Here is a 19,309-nt window from a genome sequence, read left to right on the forward strand (position 1 = left end):
TACTCTATTTTTTAGAAAAAGGTATTTTGGGAAGGATTGGAAAGGTATTTTAACCAATTCTTTATAGTGAAAGATAGTTAATTATATAATACTAGATTATGTTAAAACATCATATAAAAATATATTTACAGAAAAACTCATTTAACATTTGATTTATTTTATGTTCTGATTTCTAATTGTTTTATTTAAAATTTTGTATGAAAATATTAAAAGATAAAATGTAAATTTAATAATATTTATTATTTTATTAAAAATGGTTTTGTGTCATTTTTAATTGTATTTATGTTTGATTAATTCGTGATAACAACTTAGTCAATAACTTTATAGTAATACATACGTGAGTGTAACTTTGGGTATTTATAAATATTTAAGTTATTTTTAATTTAGATATTTTGAATTTGAATATTATAATTATCTTTTATTATCATTTTGGTATTTATATATATATATATATATATATATATATATATATATGTGTGTGTGTTTGAATATCAATGGTTAGATATCTATTATCTTAATTCATGAATTTGATTTTATTGTGCACTTAACATTTTAAAATTTTTGATTCATTAAATTTAGATATTTGATAGGTTTAATCTTGATACATAAATTTGACATTTTTTAATATGGTATTTGTATTATTTTTAGTTATACATTTTGGTACTTAAAGGTAATAATGTTACTTTTTTAGTGTTTAATTTGAATTCTAGAATTGATTTCATGAAAATTCATAATTGGCTCAATTAAATTTCATCAAAAGAACTCTAAAATCAGAATTAAATCACATACATCAGACCATATTTGACAAATTAAATGCAAAACTAGATAAATTTACGATTAAAACTAAATTTATTCTATTAATAAAATCATAAAATTTAAATATAATAATATTAGCAATTAACTTTCATCAAGTCAGCTTTAAAATTAAAATTTAAATACTAAAAATTAACACAATTACTTTTATGTATTCAACTATAATATTTTTATCAAATATAAATATTAAATTTGACTAAAATAAAAGAAAATGCCAAAATGATATATTAGTCTTATTTTATAATGTTATTTTAACATGAATTTTGATTATAATAACATAAATTTGAATTATAATTGAATCAGAAAACCTAGATATCCAACCTGTTTAGTAATGATTTTCTTTTATAAAGGGATAAATAGGTATGCACTACAGATTTTTTTTTCCCCTAAAATTATTGGAATATTTTTTAAAGAAAGTGACAGTTATTGAATTATTGGAGCACTCTTTTTTCTAATAGAAAACTATTGAAACACTTGATATGTTCTTATGGTTTATTTTTATTTTTATATATATTTTGGTATTATATATTTATTCTTTTAATTTTTTGGTCCTGGGTCAATGTCATAAATTGTAGAAATTATGGATGTGTAGATCTGATCATGGATTGGGTAATCATCTAGGTTCGAAGGTTTGCTCCAAAAATGAGAGGATTTGGGTAAAAATATAAGCTTGAAAAATGAGATTAAACAAAAAAAAAAGCCCGTTTTCTAAACGTGTCGAGCTTTGGATAGGACTTTTTAGCCCGAGTCTAACCCAAATCAATTGTTTTGCTACTATTTTGCTATTATATTACTACTACTTTATTGTTATTGTTTGAATATTGTATAACTTTTATTTTATTGTTAATTTTGTTAATATTTTAGAGGTAATTTGCTTACTAAATTGCAACCATCTTTGTGTTATTTAAGCAATGTATATTTAATTTGTTGGGAGACATTTATTTTAATGGTTTTAGTGTATTTGATAGATTATATTTTTTAAATTTATTTTTATATAAAAAGAATTTTTTTTAATACATTGAGCTCTAGTTTAGCATTTTTAACCTGGACTGAGCTTGAGCAACATTTTAAGGTCATTTTTTTTATCAAACCCGGGCCTAAAATGCCTAAAATTTTGCATCAACTCGGCTTGAACCCGACCTGACCCAACTCATAATCAGATCTAGATACATATAAGTTCACTCTATTATAAGTATGAGTCAAATTAGTCTTTTTTTTTTATTAGTTGAAGTAATTTAATCCATTCAAATATGCTAAAGTAAACTTTTACAACTAAAAAAATTCACATAAAGTTTTTTTTTTTCAATTAATAAAAGAAAATTCAGTTAAAATATATTTTTATTTGATTTTTTTAATAATAAAAAAAGACTAAATTGATTCATGAGAAAAGCTAATTTAAGATAATTTCACCTATTTCAATCAGGGGGAGACCTTCACCCACCATACACAGAAACAGTGGCAACAATCATGATTCAAAGCTTCAAATTTCATCCACGTCTATTTAAAAGAAACCCAAACATCACAATTACAACTTGGGGGAGTATCCGTTACTGTCTGGTTAAAGAGGAGAGACAGATGAATGGTGTCACAAGTGGTACTACTTTGTTAGACAAAGACAACATCATAATTAAGGAAAGCATGATGAACCTCATTTGACTTTGAATTTCGATGACTGGTCTTTGGCAACGGAACTTGTTAACTTGCTCTCACTTTTTTTTTTTTTCTGCAACTTCTCTACTTTATTTCCTTTTCTGCAACCTGAGGAGTTATTATATATAAATAAACTAATGAAAAAAAAAGCTGTCATTTGATTCTGAACATGCTGACAAGATACTAAGAAATGAGAGCTTAACAAAAAGTGACCCTACTTTCTTCAACGAACCAATGGTAACCATTCAAATCATTCTTCTTTTTTTGTTCATTTATATCTATATGGTGCACATGGGGGTTGTGTTGTAAGCTGCTGAATCACTGAAATTGGCATCCAATAAACTTGCAGGGAAGGGGAGAGAGAGACGGTGGAATTTGAACCCATGACGTACCAATGGAATTCATATATAGGTGAAGAAACTTGCTTGCATGTGGATGCCTGCTCTGCACTGCATTCATATCAGATATTGAGATGCATAATATGGGATGGGATGGGGCCATGTACTGGATTGCATTTCTTTTTTTTCTCCTCCATATAAATATTATTAGTAGTAGAGTTATATTATTATGACACAGATAAATAGAGGTAATTGGGAGAATGAAACAAAATGGGTGGAGCCCGAGGACGTCTTTGGAAACCACAAGGGAGGAAGGGAGGGGGAGTATGGGCATGGGCCAAGAATCGAGCTGAATGTTTGTCAGTTGTCACCAAGGTGGAATGCCTACAAAATATATAGAGTTTGATGCCTTTTGTTGGGGTTTTGTTTTTTATATATTACTTGATAGAAAGAATTGGGGAGGGTTATGCAACTTGGTTATTAGAGATTACTCGGTCTTCCCAACATTTCAAGTTCCAACTTTAAATCGCTTGTATATATGATTTCTTAATGTCTGCAAGGGTATATATTATTTATTAGACTACCAAATAATATGCCACACTCATTACTACATCCATCTAAATAAAATCTAAAGCTTGTCCTTTCAAAGGAAGTTGGTACTCTACTCTCAAAACATGTGATGATATCCCATCCTTAATTTAATTTCCATCGACACAATGATTGAATTAATGTGATTGGAGTGATAAAAACAATGAGGAAGGGACAACTGCATTTACCATATTTCAATTACAAATTAATTAATTCATCGATTCATCAATCGATTAAAAATTGTGAAAATTTGTTTCTGACTAATTACTTGAATTAATCGCTTAACTAAAATTAATAATATATATTTATATATTTATAAGCCCAACATATTATATTATATATAAGCCCAATATATGACCAAATTGATCAATAGTTCAAAAAAATATTATGAAAAATAAAATTTAAATAAAACAATTAACAAAAGTTTAAAACCTACCGTTACTTTACATGTTATGTTATTAATTTAATGTTGCCGTTATGTTATTTAAAATTAAAGAAAAAGAGCATTAACATTGACATTGTATTTTTTCTTATGCTTTAAACTTGTTTAATCAAAAGGGAAAAAAAACATATATAAATTTCAGTTATAAATTTCAGTTAACTTGATTAACTAACCAAATAAGTCAAATTTAATTTGGTTTGGTTAATGAATTGCAAAAAAATAAAAATAAAAAATAATTAGACTAATAGTTAAGATTTTTAAAATTTCAATTAGTCAACATCTCCTAAATTGAAAATGATGTGAAACACTTAATATTTCAAAATCTACTCTCATAATGTAAGATTCATGACCTCTTATAGGCATCCTCCTCACTACAACAAAAGTCCACATGGTAAATCGTTAGTACCTAAACTCTCACACCAAATGTCACAATCCCTACCAACATTAAACCTAAGGGGTTTGTCCACAAAGACACCTCATATGTTGAATACGGTATGAACACTTGTATCCCAACAATAATTGGAGTATGTAGCCCCTAAGGATTCATGGCTCCTATCTAAAACCATCACAAAATTTAATGCAAAGTAGCAAAAGTGAAAAAAATAAATGATGAATCGGCATGCTTACATTCTCCGAACACACCATGAAAAAAGAGATAAGACAGTACACACAAAATTGATCCCTCTTAGCTCAGCTCAACTCAACTCCCCCTAGAGAGTATCTAAAATGTTATCAAGTCTTTTTGGAGAGTGAAAACCTCATAAAACCACAGTAGCATCTCTTCAATTGATTGCGTTGCAGTTAGGGTACCATCATATATATATATATTTTTTTTGGGGGGAATGGGTACCATCATAGTTACAATAAAGTTTTTTTTTTGTCTCTCGTACCTTAATGCACTACACATCTGCCCCAGCAACAGTTTTACCTCTGCGAGACCGTTTCCTTTTCCTCTTGTTTTCACCATTGCCATCATCACCCTTAACTTCCTGCAAAGAGACTTCGATATCAAATAGTGCATGAAAGCACAATTTAGCTTTCATTCCAATGCTCAACTTAATAGATTACTAATGCTGCAGGAGGCTGGATTATTTGACTCAATCCCTAAGACAAAGGTAAATACATTTGAAAAAGAGACTAAAACAAGCTTACCTTCCCAGATGCTCGATTCGGGTTTTCATGGCTTTTTTTCTTCTTAACTGAAAGTGGATTCGGAGCCTATAAAAGTTGAGAAGAAAAAAAGGTCAATCCCATGAGCTTTATGATGGCACCTTATAAGTTAAAGAAAACAGTAATACGGGAATGATATTGCAGTAGTTATGCATTTTAGTCTGCAAACCAGTTAATGTTAAATTCTAGAATTCAGTTTCAAGACGTGATAGCACAATCTCCACGCGACCTACATCCCTCAAATGATTCTAATTATTGCATGATTTTAGCTTTTCAAACTAATGGCATGTAATGTTAGTCGGATGACATCGGCGATGGCAGTAGATGTCAAGTTTGCATAATGCATGTCCATTGACATTTTCGTATTTCCAACTAACATGTTCTAATTTCATGAATCCTCAGTAACATTTGCAAAAGCAGTTCAGGAAACTTGCATTCTCATATAAAAAATGCACAAACCATAGAAACTCCTGCAATGATTAGGTTAGTGACGTACATCACATAAACATGACCAAATTGGTACAACTCAGAAGATGGATATGGAAAAGTACCTTAGCTTTCTTTCTTTTAAATCGAACTCTATCCTTTACATCTCTTTCCTTCCCTGAATAATTCCTGGTATTATGTGGCTGCAACCCTGGATTGTGATGACCCAAACCTTCTTCATCACCTGAATCTTCTTCATCCGCATTTGCTGAAACACTAGTAGTCCTCTTCTCTAATGCCTTATATTCCTTCTCAGTCAAATGAAGGCGTTTTTCTTCAGAAGATTTGACAAAATCACGCTGAAACTTAGATGGTTGCTCAAGGAAAAGGGCATTTCGTAGGCCAAATATTAAAGGAACATTAGGTACCTAAGGGAAGAGAAGAACACAAAATCAGAATACAAGTTCATAGGAAAATAATATTACAAACTCCAAAAGCGAGACTGCATAACAGTATGAATGTTCAAGTTGAATGCAAAAAATGATGTCTCCTTGAAGGAAAAAGAATAGAGCAAAAAGCAACTTTTGCTCCGATTCCTTATTTTCGTGATGTAGCCGTGTCCAACGCATCCAAAGTGCGATGATACAACACTTTTAAGGACCCCCCCAAAGGCATATAAAAACTAAGAAGAAAAATAAATACATCTAACACCCGGACCCAAGTCCAACATAGAATAGCAATGCTAAGAATTTAAAAGCTGAAAAAGGGATAGAAAGTTACCTTCTGAAGTTTCTTTCGGAGATCAGCATCCTGGGTAGCAACAAAAAAGTGCTCAGAATTATTTTCTCCAATGACCTCCGCAATGCAAGCATCAGCACTGACCACCTTCTCATGATCACATCTGAATATGAGGTTCAATTACTGTTCAAACAAATTTAATTCATAGAAACAAGGCCAAACTAGGAAAATTATGCATACGGTTAACTTTCCACAAACAATTGTCAAAAAAGAAAAAAAAAATTAAACAGAGAAGCCAGGCCATCACAATTCAGAAGCAAAACTGATAGTACCAGTAACTTAGCGCCTACCAGGTTCAAAAGAGAGAAAAAAAAAGGGGTTTACCTAGCAATTGCGAGTTTACGAGCTGCTTGGAAAGATGCAGACTGAGCGACACCGAGTTTCTTCAGCTCTGCGAGAACACAGCTGAAAACCCCACACAACAAAAAAAGGGTTAGGTTTTCATATAAAAGCAATTATCTTTAGATACTCGGCCAACAAAAGGGTGGGGGTTTGAACCTGGTGGTGAAAAGCTTGACAGGGGCAGAAAGACAATTGGAGAGAGCCTTGTCAGCGGGTGTTAAGTCATTGTGAAGAAGGTGGTGCACGAAAGTTCCATCACAAAGAACCTTGAATGGCTGCCTGAAACCGAAGCACACGCAGAAAAATCTCACTGTCTTCCGGTGACGCTTCTGCTTCTTGAATCTCATATTTACTCTTCCCTCGTGTTAAAGAAAAACTGAGAACTTGAGTAACCCACAGCGATCGGCCGGAAGTTAAGATTTCATATTAAAGCCGCCAGGGTTCTGAAAGGGTTTTTGCTTTTACAATAATGAGTGTGTTTAGCGTAATTGAATTAACCCTCGCTTGCCTGTGTTTTGAATATATATATATTTTTATGTTTAATGAATTTAATTAATAATGAAAATTAAAATTTGTTATTTTCTGTTTATATTTTCCGTAATATAAATGTGTTTATGCGTGTTTTATAATATTATTGTTTGCCTAAAAATTATTATTGTTTGTATTTTTTTTTCCCGCATAGAGTTTTCAATTTTATTTTTAAATTGTTCAACTAAACCTTCTTGATAACTTGCTTAAGAATAAGAAATATGAATATAATGGAAATACCATAGAATAAGGTTTGATATTATTTATGGGCACTCTAATATTCTCATTTCAAAATATAAAATTCGAAACAATTGAGATTCTTTTTGGAGATTTGATGTAGTTATTAATTCATGATTTGGCATTTACATGTGAAAATTTTATTCTCGATTCTACGAGAATTTTTATAAAAGCCTTTCATTTGTTTCTCTTCGATGGAAGTTTTATTTTCTCATAATGTATCCTAGTTTTTGGCCTAATTTTTCTTCTGATGATCGATTTAACTTCTTATCAAAAAAATATACCTTTGTTATATTTATCTCTTCAACAAGTTTAGTAATAAGTATAATGGTCTTATTATTCTGATAGAGAGAAGAACCTATGATTAGCTTTTTAGGAAATTTTCAAACAAACAATTTCAACAAAATCTTTCAATTTTTTTTTTTAATAAGTGTCATCTCTTTATTTTACTAAATCTTATCTCAATTGACATGTACATTATTATCAATCCAGGAGAAGATAAATTTAACTAAGTTGAGTTGAAAGGCATTATCCTGAGGAGAAAAATATGAGTAGTTCTGAACTTTTTATGTCAAAAAGAACAAATATAATAAAAATCTATTCGATTTTGATGTAGATAATATTAATTTTTGAATAATGACGAAAATGTTTTTAACTTTTATTCTCATGTATTGAATGGGAAAAATATACGTGTTCATACAAACTTTACGTAAGAAGACCCAATTAACCAAAATGATCAATAAATAAAGCATGACACTCTCTGTATCATAGTTCGTAGTACATAAAAAAGGATGAATCAGAATCCAAAGTTCACGATTATTAACAATGTATAGTATGATTAATGTAAAAATCACACCAACCCATTTTTGCTATTAACAACAAATATTTGGTTTACAACAAAGATTTCTCATCACTTTTTTATCTTATAATAATAATAATAATAATAATGAACATAAAAATGAAAACAAAGAGAAAAAAATTTATTACAGCTGTTTTTTATACACTTAACAAACAGCTGAATCTCAAAGTAAAATTTGTACTTCACCAATATCACACGCATGTCACTCCCGGTATTTGGATGCTGCAGGCTTACAGGTTTTCTTTTTTTTCCTTTTTCTATTTTGTTGCTCTAAAAAGCTGGCTTCCAAGGGTCACAGTTGGGCTTCCTTCCCCCATCACCGTCGTCAAGCTCATCTCTTTATCGAGTATCCGATCAAGTTCCGCTACAACATAGCTCATGGTCGGTCTCCTCTCACTCGATGGTTCCAAACATCGGACGGTTAACCTTATGAATTCCTCCATGCCTTCAGCTGTGAAGCTACTGCCCAACCTCGGATCAATGATGCTGGAAATGTTGCTGTAATCGTGGCTATTTTGCACCTTCCAGAAAAGCAAAAGCCGAAAAGTTATGTTATTTAACTACAACTCACACTAATGTCTGAATTTCATTGCCAAGGCTCAAATGCTTTCTCATGGAGAAATCGCAAACTCGTAAGTTAAATCACGTGGTTAGTAACTACGATATTTAGAAATGCACGATTAAGTTTGTATAGAACCAGCAACTCATAACATCTCCAATCCATGGCATTTGCGAAGCCCTGGAAGTCAAACACATGCACAAAGAAATGAAAGCTTACAAGTTTTCCTTTCATGCATAGAAAGATACTAATAGCTGTCATCTCATCTCCCTAAGCAAGTATTTCGAAAGCGTATAAATAAGGTGCACAAATGAAGCCAATGTCATACCCACTCGACAAGGTTCTCTGTGGAGTTTGAAGATGGTAATTCTGATGCTTCTCGCCCACTTACTAACTCCAAAAGGAATACTCCGAAACTATACACATCACTTTTTTCGGAAAAACGTCTAAACTCCCTCACCCTGCATTAGTCAATGCATACATTTAAGAATTATGAACGATACACCATCAGAACAGTCACAAAGTGAAGAGAGAGTACTCGGGAGCAAGAAATATCTCATCTGCTGTCACTTGAGAAGAAGGTCCAGCAACATCAATTCTTCCCAGAAAATTACGCAGTCCTGCATCCGCAACCTTTGCTATAAAATTCTCATCTACAAGAACATTTGCCGTTTTGAAATCTTTATGTACCAATCGAGGACTTAAAGAGTGGAGATGAGCCAAGCCTGCAAAAGGGACAAATAACAAATCTAGGCAACGTAAATCAGGCAGTAAATTTTCGAAAATTACAACCATAGAAGATGAACATCTGAATTTCGAAGTGTTGCAGAAGCTTACGAAACAATTTTGTGGGACCCTTATTCCTATTTGGATTAGTTTATCTAAAGAAAAGAAAAACTGATACCAGGAAAGCCACAAATGCTCACTGATTTTGCAGAGGATCACCTTTAGCTGCACCTAGAGCTATTGAAAGTCTATGCTTGAATTCTATCTTCTGAGCTGAGACTTGACCAACTCCTGCGGAAATGAACCAGAAAAAAGTTCAATATAGAACTAAATACTATTTCACTTTCACTATTAAATCCTCATCCAATTGCCTAGATGAACTCTCCCAACATGACATATACATATATGTAGGACAGAGAAGTTTGTTCATAAATGCAAAAATTGTGACTGGATAGAGAGTTACCGTACAAGTGAATGGAAACGCTTCCATTGGGTATATATTCGTACACAAGAAATTGTTGATTATTTTCCTGGCAGTAGCCCAAAAGAGTGACAAGATTCCGATGCTGAATAGATGAAAGATAGCATGCCTAGGAGTAAAGTTGAGTACCATTAGATCAAAGGACAAACCGTGAATGAGTCTGTACTAAAGAAGCATGGATAGGGAACGATATTGGACCAAAATTTAAAGGCAAATAAAGATTTTACATCTTAAATAAATCATACCAAAAGCTGAAGAAAGAACATGACAAGCTTGCAAACAACCCAAGATGGAGTCATCAAATTGAGCTCACTAAGAAAAAGATTAACCAAAAATGTTGGCAACTAATTACTAGGATGAAACCCTGCCAGGTTTAGACCTAAGTGTGGGTTGTATGATATTCTTTGCTATATTTGACAGATGCTAGAAACCCTAAATAAATATTATGAGGGACTCAAATTAGCAAGTAATTTTTTAGAATTTTTTGAACCTTATGAAAAATCTCTACCTAAAAGCAATCCTCGATCGGCCATGGATGTTAGTTATGATTCCCATTACCATGATCAAGGCAATAAAGGCAAGGCAAGTGGCTTTTACCTCATCAATAAATTCCTGACTAGGAGCTCCAGCTCGCTTTTTGATAGCAACCAACATTCCATCTTGAAGCAAACCTTTATACACCTCACCAAATTTCCCTTCCCCGATCAAGTTTCTATCACTGAAATTTTTGGTCGCCAAAGACAACTCCCTCAACTCAAACCGTCTAGCTTCCCGCAGTGACAACTGGACCCCAATATGTCTTCCTAAAAGTCAGCGGAAAAAACGCAAATAAGTTATCTAGTACACCGTGCTTGTGGCTTTTAAGGGACTCTAGAAACAAGCATGACATAAATGTTACTACCTTGAACGGAGGGATCCGAAGATCCGGTCTCGGATGTTCTTGAAACACCCCGTTTGTGAAATAGGCAGAACCATATAAGCAAGCCAACTATCCCCACCAATGCCACGGCTCCTGCAGCACCTCCTAATATTGCTGCAAGATTCCTTGACATCTGGTATTGGAACTACTTCAGCTATGATTGAAATTATTATACATTTAACCTGAAATAAAGAAGACTAGACAACCGGATAAATCTTTATCCAGAACCAACATATGCATTCAAATTTCAGACAACAAAAGCCAGTGTGAATATAATGAAATGTAATACATATGATCCAATTATAGAATATAGATTATGTGGATAAGGCAACCAAGTTGCTAGTTATAAAAGAAAGATGTTTTGCATTGGTTAAAAGTTAAAAAATCTCAAAGAAGCAACTCAGCTTAGAACGTTTCAAATTCTATACTACTGAATACCCATTGTACGGAAACACTCAACAATCGTAATTATCCAAATAATGCTGCAAATCAGAAACAAAAATGGAATTTAATTTGAGCACCCAGAGCATTTTGTATCCCTCCTTCATAGAGTTGACGAGATTCGAATTTAAGTGGACATATAAATCACAGATACACAACCCAATTGGTCGTCAAAAAAATGGTACTACTTATGAAGTCAAATCACAGAAAAAAAAGATAATGAGACATTGACGGAAAATGAAAGGGAAGAAGAAAAGTCGGAAACTTCAAACCTGTATTCCCATTCATTTGGCAATGAGAAATCAAATTGATCTCTTTAGGAGCAGAATCACCCGCATTCCCACATCGAAAGAAGCGAGAAACAAGAAACTCGATTTGGGGGAAGAAACCGAGAGATATCCAGAATAAGATAAAGTGCGAATGGGTGAAATCAAGGTGAAAAAAAAAAAGGGATGGGGAGGGCAGACAAAAAGAGACAGCAGTGATGAGGAATCGAGGTGAGCAATAGTTGATGAAGTTGGTGGAATAGTTGTAGTTGGTTTTTTTTTTTTAATAAACGAGGTGGAAGGTCCAAATCGTCGAAAACAAATGAGAAAGAAAAAAAAAACACAACACACAGACAGCTTTGGAATGCAAATTCAGTTCTGAATTTAAAAATTGAATGAATAACTTAGAAACGAATACCCCTCGTTGGATACAGACAATGCCGACAGAAAGTGACCCTGCGCCGACAACGCTTTCCCTCAGGGTTTAATACTTAATACTATATGTACAGCAAGCAAAGTAAAAGAAAAAAACTACTGTTTTTATTCATTTGATTGGAATTATTCGAGAAGCTTGGGAAGCTAAAAGGCTTTTTATAAAGATAATGAAGAACAAGCAGAGTAGAAAATTTGATATAAACAAGAAATAAAATAAAAAGAAAAAGGGAACCCAATTCTTCCTTTTTTTGGGTAGTAATTGTTTCTTGATTTGTTTTGATTTGAAATTGTGAAATTCCTTTTTGGGTTTTTTTTCTTTTTTCCTTTGTATTTGTGGGCTGTAAAGGAAGATAAAATGGTTGTCTCCTACTGCAAGTTGAAAGGAAAGGGTGGGGGGTTTATTTGGTGTGTACTGTACAGAGCATCTTCGCTGGAACAGAACCACCACAAAATTCACGATTTTTTTTTTAATAAAAGAACAAACAAATTACTAAAATTATGGAGAAAATAGTACAAAGATTAAAGATACTAACATGTATGTAATGATGAAACAAAAACAAATTAAATAAAAATAAAAAAGAAGAAGAAGAAGAGGAAGAAGAACAAGTGAAAGAGAGAGGGATTGAAAGCAGTGGGGTTTGCTATCCCCACCAACCAGCTATGTTTTGATATTGCTTCTACTCATTGATTTTGTATATAAAAAAAATTGCTTTTTTTTTTCATGTTTTATTTTATGATGAACTGATGAGGTGAGATTATAACAGCAGAAAAAACGGCACAGCTACCATGTACAGCGAAGCTATATCCTTTTTGTGCCGTTTGTTTATACTTTATTCTAAAATTCTCACATGGAATGGAAGATGATAAAGATGAATAACACTTTGGATTCTGGTCGTCTTACATGAATGATTGAAGATGGATGGGTTTGATTTTTGTGTTCTTTTTTCGATTTAATATTTTCTTAAGATGCGTCCAAATATGTTTGTTGTTGAATTGAAGAATCCTAACTATTATTGGATCCACTACACAATTATTGCCATATTCAATTCATTCGGTTGGGAATTTTTTTTTTAAGTGTTATTACATGTTGAATAAAGGATGATATTAATTTTTATTATTTTACAAAATAAATTTATTTTAAAATTTTCACAATATTTATCTATTTTGTTTTGAAATTTAAGCTCTTCACCTGCGTCCAAATTAGATTAGCCGACCCATTTTATGGTAAAAATACCATAAAATTTTTTATATTAAAAGTTAAATTGTATTTTATCATTCCATTAAAATAAATAAATTAATCTATGTACATTAGATTAAAAAATAAATTGGTCCTTCTATTTAAAAGTTTCATCTATTTCTATTGTTAAAATGAGGTACATGTAGTACATCACAAGTAATTGTTTGGTTATTCTATTAGCTACACGGTTTTTAACAATAAAATAGATAATTTTTAATGTAATTGATCTGTTAGCTCTTTAATCATTTTTCGATTAGCTACACTAGTTTACTCATTTTCGATGAAAGCGATAAAATACAACTTAACTCTTAATATAATAATTTTCATGATACTTTTACTCTATTTTATTGTTTATATGATAATAAAATATTTTATTATTTAGTACAAATTTGATTTGAATTAAAAATACATTATGCAAAATCCTACTCGATCAAATAGTTTTATTTATGAATAAGCTTAATTTTGATTTCAATTTGACAAAAAATGAAATTATAAAAGGAAAATCGTCAAATTATTATAATAAATGTTTGAATAAGAGGTGGTATTTAAGTTTTATAAAACAAATATCATCCTTGATGACTGCCATTTGATAAATTATGGAAGCCATTGTTCTTCAAACCATATGTTGAGATATATAATTCTAACTAAAGCTCATCATGGGTGTAGCTGGATTAGTGTAAAAAATCAGGTCTATTTTATATGTTCAATCTCGATAAAAATATTAAATTTAAGCTTAGTCTGCTTGTTCGTATTAATTTTTATATAAAAATAATTTTAAAAATATAATATATCAAATAGGCTAAAAATTAAAATAAATATTTCCTAAACATGTTGGAAATACATATAAAAAATATTTGTACTTAAATAATACTAACATAGTTACAACATAATAAACAAATACTCTAAAATAGTAACAAATTTAATAATAAAATAATTATATAATAACAATAAAATAGTAACAATATAATAGTGAAATAGTAGCAAAACAACAACAAACAACAATAGATTTTTTTTGTCGAATTCGAGTTTGATTGGACCTAGGCCAAAAAAGTATTTCCTGAGGCTTAGCCCGTTCTCTAAATGGGCTTTATTTTTTGTCCAAACTCATTTTTTGAGTCTATATTTTTACTCAAACCCGCTAACTCTTCGAATAAATCTCCGAATTTAAACAATTATTCTGGCCATGATTAGGTCTAATAATTGATTATTTTCCCATCATTGTCAAAGAATTGAGTGAAGTTAAATCAACAAATAAAAAAAAACCCCAAAAAAAGAAAAGGCTTTAAAAAAGCAAAAGCAATGGGAACCTAAGCTGCAAAAATATATTTGTAAAAAAACTATTTATTGAATGAGTTTTAAGTGAAGAAGTCAATAAATTTCTTTAAATTCATAATTATTTTAAATAGTGTTTTTAATTATTTTTAATTATTTTTATATAAATAAAATTGTATATGTAAATATAAAAATTATAATAATATTTATTACTTATTAATAATTTTTAAATATTTTACCAGTTGAATTTGAGTCTTACAACCTAAAACAAGAGAATTACGCTAATATAATTTTTATTTTAAAATAATTTTAGAAACGATTAGTTGAATGAATATTTCATGATAGGATAACAGGAATGTAATATTTTAAGGAGGAGTTTATAGTATGTTTCATTAACTTATTTGATTTATTTTGTTGTAATGTAAGATTCAATTGTTTATTGTCGATTGAGTCTTAATTTGATTGGTATAGGCATTGTTACCAATGCAGGAGGATGTGGGTTTAAGTGTATTAAAGTGTATTATCCTCTTATTTATGGTTTAGAGTGAGGCTATAAGTAATTTTAGACATTATCTCGGAAAGAAAAACATATATGATTATTTTAAACAAATTTAATTTTTTAAATATTTTTAGTTTCAAATTCCATGAAATTATGATAACTTATAATAATTCTTATTTATATTACAATTTATATATATAAGGAAATATATGATGTTAAAATAAATTTATAAATCATAATTCTAATAATTGATGAAATGTTGTTCATATCCCACCATAATTATAATTCATTAATATAATAATAAATAAATATTTAAAATAAATATAATAGTTATAAATTTAAAATTTGACCACCGTTAAGAAAATTGAGTAATTTTGTTTTCAGCTATACTTAAATTTTATTTTTATTCGAAAATGTAAGATTAATGAAATTAGTCTTAACATTATTTGAAAATATATAAAATTACGAGGAATTAAAATAATATAATTTTATTTTGAAAGGTAATATTAGCAGTTAAGATCAAAGATTCCATCAATCAAATGTAATATCAAGATTATGATTTGAAACCCAAATCTGCTTATTAAGTTATTATTATAGAGATCTACCCAAGGTCAATCATATCCCTAAATATAGGGGTAAAATTGTCCATTTAAATGAACATATGGGGCTATTAGTGTCCAAATAAATAAAATCCTATCTTCGTCCACAGACTCATAAGAGATTAACGGATTTTACAAATCAAAACTCACTTTCAAATTGCAAAGCAGAAATCAGCTAAATAAACAGGAAAAATGGACGCAATTGACTCAGTTTTTGATCCGCTAAGGGAGTTCGCTAAGGACAGTGTCCGTCTCGTCAAGAGATGCCACAAGCCGGATCGCAAAGGTTACTGATGTTTCCTTCTTCTTTTTTTTTTTTTTCTCTTGATTATTAGATTTTGTTGATCCGTCAGAATCCTGATTGGAAGATTCTTTTTGTTTTAGAATTTACGAAGGTGGCGTTCCGTACAGCGATCGGATTCGTGGTTATGGGATTTGTAGGATTTTTCGTCAAGCTCATCTTTACCCCATTAACAACATTATTGTTGGATCCGGTTAGGTAAGGTTAGGTTCCTTCTGTTTTTACTTTATTTTTCACATTATTACGAGGTTTGCTGTCTTAGTTACTATAGATCTGTCACTGATTCGGTATTTATCTGTATTTATGTGAATCGTTTTGGAAGTTAATGCATTGGAAAACGAAATCTTCTGGATCTTGTGAAGATCTGTTCTCCACAACTATGAAAATTGAAAATTTTCTGAAGTTTAGATTCTTGAGTGGTAGGGAAAACCTGGAAATTGAATTAGTTTTTAACTACATAGTATTGTTCTTCATTGATGAATCCCCATTTGGCGTCCCAGGGTCCGTATTACGTAGAAAAAGGAATAAACAATTGGTCATGGTAAAAAAATAAGGGGAAAACTCCTTTCCTGCTACGGTGATTCATAGGATTGTCTTAGAAACCTTTTTGGACGGTATCGAGCTCGACTTGTTCATGCTATAGTTCATTAAGCCCCAATTTTGCTATATCTAATGAGCAATAAAGTGGTCTAAACTCACATTCTAGATAAAGCAATGAGAATGGGTGAGAACTAAGAAAGCGTCGAAGGCGAGCACTTTCGTAGATCATATTTGTTGAAGCTGTTTTAGGGTCATAAACATAAAGTATCAATTATCTGTTACATGTCAAATACTGGATTCTGCAGCAGGGTTAGACATGATCATGTTGGATTAAGTTTCTGTATCTGGGTGGCATCCATAAGCAAATAAACCAAATAATTGCAGATTAACAAATAGATATAGCCATTAATTTATCTTCTTTGAGTAGAACTCTGTGAAATACACCACAAACACCTCAGCAATGTGCATGCTTTTCATTTGGACTTGAGTTTGCTAGTTTTGGGGGCATTGTGCTAACTCCGAATCTTTTGTTTAAATTGCAGGCTTGCTTTCATGTTACTGACTCAACAGCACAGATCGAGAGATAAATTGCCTGAGATCTCGAACTAATTTCAGTATAGACTTTGGTTTTCCTCTATATTCATATTTGTTGGATTTGGGTTTAGTTTTTAGTGTTGAAATGGAAACTACTTGAAGCAAATACAATCCTTGAGTTTTGGTCCAATGTTTATGTTTTTTCCTTGTATCAATGCTCATCCATGGTAAAAGTACCATGGATGTCCTTTTGCAAGTAGTCAAATTATGTGTTATATTCTCTCTGCTCAAAAAATGGGCAAATTAGTTCATGTATGTTAAGTCACTTGAGTCTACCTATTCAAAATTTCATCCATTTTTTGCTATTAAAAATTGGTCATTATATATCAGCATAAGATATATGTAACTCATCACGTGTCATTGTTTGATTATTTTGTCAATCACACTAGTTTTTAATAATACAAATGAATGAAAATTTTCATATAAATAATCAATTTATCTTTTAATTTAACGTACAATGACTAATTTATTTCTTTCTTGGAGGGACAAAAGACAATCAAATTATTAATATAAGATTTTTTATAATACTTTTACCACTATTTTTATTGTCTAGCAAATTCATTTGGGATAGCTTTAATTTTCTACCATCAAATCTCACCCTTGAACTAAAATTTCATCTCTTTTTAGTAAATGAATTAACGTTATCTATGGAGGAAATGATGTCATGATTTTTAATCAATGAGCAGGAGCCCTATATTCCTACTTTTCCTCCTAAAATGAAAAAAACGAAAAGAAAATGAATTAACGTTATCTATGGAGGAAATGATGTCATGATTTTTAATCAATGAGCAGGAGCCCTATATTCCTTCTTTTCCTCCTAAAATGAAAAAACGAAAAGAAAAAAAGGAGGAAAATTTGATACGAGATCTACACCTTTTTTCTGACGTTTTGGGGGTTAAATGGGGACCAATTCTCGAAAAATATTCTTATTTAACTGAAGTTAACCTTTGTGCAAACATTAGGAAAGTGGTACTGGAAATAGTGTCAAAGAATCTATCTAATTGCATTATGTGGGGAGTAGGGAAGTGGAGCCTCAATTTGGTGAAAAGTTGGTTAACTACACCAAACCAGAGGTTGGACATGATCTCTCGCAATAATGGTGTGGGGTTTGAAATTCAATAATCAAGAGGGTTTAACAAAGAGACCACTCATCAACCTGGCCAGCAGGGCAGTTTGGAGTGAAGGGTGTAGTGTCGGGAATAGAATGTTTTGTTTTTTTTCTACTTTTATAAAATTTGAGATTTAGTAAATCATTTTTTCAAATTAAATTTTTAATTCAATTATTATAATAATATTTATTTATCCGTAAAAGATTATCAATTTAACATATTGATTAAGTTGTCATCATATAAAATGACGTATGATTAATTGAGAATAAACATATTAAATTAACAATTTTATTGAAACTATCAACTGTGATAATAATTGAATTAGAATTTTAAATTAAAAAAATAAAAATATTGAAATTTTAACTTTTAATATATAGGGATTACATCTCAAATTCTATAAAAATACATGGATTAATAGCATATTTTAATCTTTTTCACTTTTATTTTTTTTCTATTGTTATCTTTGCGTGTTATGTTGCTCTTACATCCCAACATGTGATCCGGTATAATAATAAATATTTATTTATATCTATGAAATGTTTTTTGAGTTAATGTCACCTTTAATCGAGTCACCAACTCGGTTAGGAAATTATGAGAATATTCTTTTGTATTTAAAATAAGTTATACTATTTGAGGGTATTTTGGTATTTTTATTTTAACAAAATCAATTAAAATATACATATAATGAGATTTGAACTCATATCAATTAGATTAATAAAACCTTAAATTTACTACTTAATCAAAACTTATTTTTAATATATTTTATATAATTTTCTTTTAATATACACAATTTATTATTTCCAACGGTTCTATATATATTAATAATGTTGTTAATTGAGTTGGTGTTATAAGTCAACTTGACACTAACAATCGTTGACAAAATCATAATAAATAATTATAGTGCATTTAATATTGTTTATTTTATATGATGTATTTAAATTTAGTTTTACTCACAATTTAATCTATTTTTATTTTAATATTGTATATATTTCATGTGTTATTATGATTAATTAATTTCAAACGATAAATTTTATTGTTTACTATATGTTATTTTTAAATACATATTTATATTTTAAATTCATGATTTTTACACACGTACATTTGTGATGGAATTTCTAGTAATAATAAAATACATTTGTT

General features: G+C 30.5%; 3 protein-coding genes across 7 annotated transcripts; 1 reads left to right on the plus strand and 2 right to left on the minus strand.

The window, feature by feature from the left end:
• Positions 1-4,112: 4,112 nt before the first annotated feature.
• On the minus strand, positions 4,113-7,096 carry LOC108470859 (uncharacterized). Its single transcript, XM_017772355.2, has 6 exons — positions 6,724-7,096; positions 6,550-6,630; positions 6,208-6,328; positions 5,553-5,855; positions 4,984-5,049; positions 4,113-4,820 (listed from the first exon to the last, which is right to left on the minus strand). The coding sequence occupies exons 1-6, from the start codon at positions 6,912-6,914 to the stop codon at positions 4,731-4,733; spliced, it is 852 nt and encodes a 283-aa protein (XP_017627844.1). The 5' UTR covers positions 6,915-7,096; the 3' UTR covers positions 4,113-4,730.
• Positions 7,097-8,148: 1,052 nt separating this feature from the next.
• LOC108473890 (putative serine/threonine-protein kinase) lies at positions 8,149-12,826 on the minus strand. Of its 4 annotated transcripts, none has more exons than XM_053021818.1 (8): positions 12,002-12,826; positions 10,859-11,009; positions 10,555-10,760; positions 9,940-10,066; positions 9,696-9,767; positions 9,289-9,475; positions 9,079-9,211; positions 8,149-8,712 (listed from the first exon to the last, which is right to left on the minus strand). In XM_053021818.1, exons 2-8 carry the CDS (start codon positions 11,007-11,009, stop codon positions 8,449-8,451), a joined length of 1,140 nt encoding a protein of 379 aa, XP_052877778.1. In that variant the 5' UTR covers positions 12,002-12,826; the 3' UTR covers positions 8,149-8,448. The 4 variants fall into 4 exon arrangements, with proteins under 4 accessions (XP_052877778.1, XP_017631185.1, XP_017631184.1 ...); XM_017775696.2 differs by having other exon boundaries at positions 10,859-11,058; positions 11,590-12,826; XM_017775695.2 differs by having other exon boundaries at positions 10,859-11,073; positions 11,590-12,826.
• A 2,868-nt stretch (positions 12,827-15,694) lies between these two features.
• On the plus strand, positions 15,695-17,372 carry LOC108471206 (protein transport protein Sec61 subunit gamma-like). Of its 2 annotated transcripts, none has more exons than XM_017772819.2 (3): positions 15,695-15,911; positions 16,010-16,129; positions 17,009-17,372. In XM_017772819.2, the coding sequence occupies exons 1-2, from the start codon at positions 15,818-15,820 to the stop codon at positions 16,126-16,128; spliced, it is 213 nt and encodes a 70-aa protein (XP_017628308.1). In that variant the 5' UTR covers positions 15,695-15,817; the 3' UTR covers position 16,129; positions 17,009-17,372. The 2 variants fall into 2 exon arrangements, with proteins under 2 accessions (XP_017628308.1, XP_017628307.1); XM_017772818.2 differs by having other exon boundaries at positions 15,696-15,911; positions 16,010-16,124.
• The last annotated feature ends 1,937 nt before the right edge of the window (positions 17,373-19,309 follow it).

This window comes from Gossypium arboreum, chromosome 11, assembly GCF_025698485.1.
Source record: "Gossypium arboreum isolate Shixiya-1 chromosome 11, ASM2569848v2, whole genome shotgun sequence".
NCBI classification, from domain to species: Eukaryota; Viridiplantae; Streptophyta; class Magnoliopsida; order Malvales; family Malvaceae; genus Gossypium; species Gossypium arboreum.

Coding starts and splice junctions, on each gene's coding strand:
- LOC108470859 (XM_017772355.2), bottom strand. CDS start 6,914: ATGAGATTCAAGAAGCAGAAGCGTCACCGGAAGACAGTGAGATTTTTC. Junction 5,856..6,207: donor TCCGAAAGAAACTTCAGAAG/GTAACTTTCTAT, acceptor CTCTTCCCTTAG/GTACCTAATGTTCCTTTAAT. Junction 4,821..4,983: donor CGAATCGAGCATCTGGGAAG/GTAAGCTTGTTT, acceptor GTCTCTTTGCAG/GAAGTTAAGGGTGATGATGG.
- LOC108473890 (XM_017775694.2), bottom strand. Junction 9,768..9,939: donor CGTTTCCATTCACTTGTACG/GTAACTCTCTAT, acceptor TCATTTCCGCAG/GAGTTGGTCAAGTCTCAGCT. Junction 9,476..9,695: donor AGCTCTAGGTGCAGCTAAAG/GTGATCCTCTGC, acceptor TCCCTTTTGCAG/GCTTGGCTCATCTCCACTCT.
- LOC108471206 (XM_017772818.2), top strand. CDS start 15,818: ATGGACGCAATTGACTCAGTTTTTGATCCGCTAAGGGAGTTCGCTAAG. Junction 15,912..16,009: donor CCACAAGCCGGATCGCAAAG/GTTACTGATGTT, acceptor TTTTTGTTTTAG/AATTTACGAAGGTGGCGTTC. Junction 16,125..17,008: donor TTATTGTTGGATCCGGTTAG/GTAAGGTTAGGT, acceptor TTTAAATTGCAG/GCTTGCTTTCATGTTACTGA.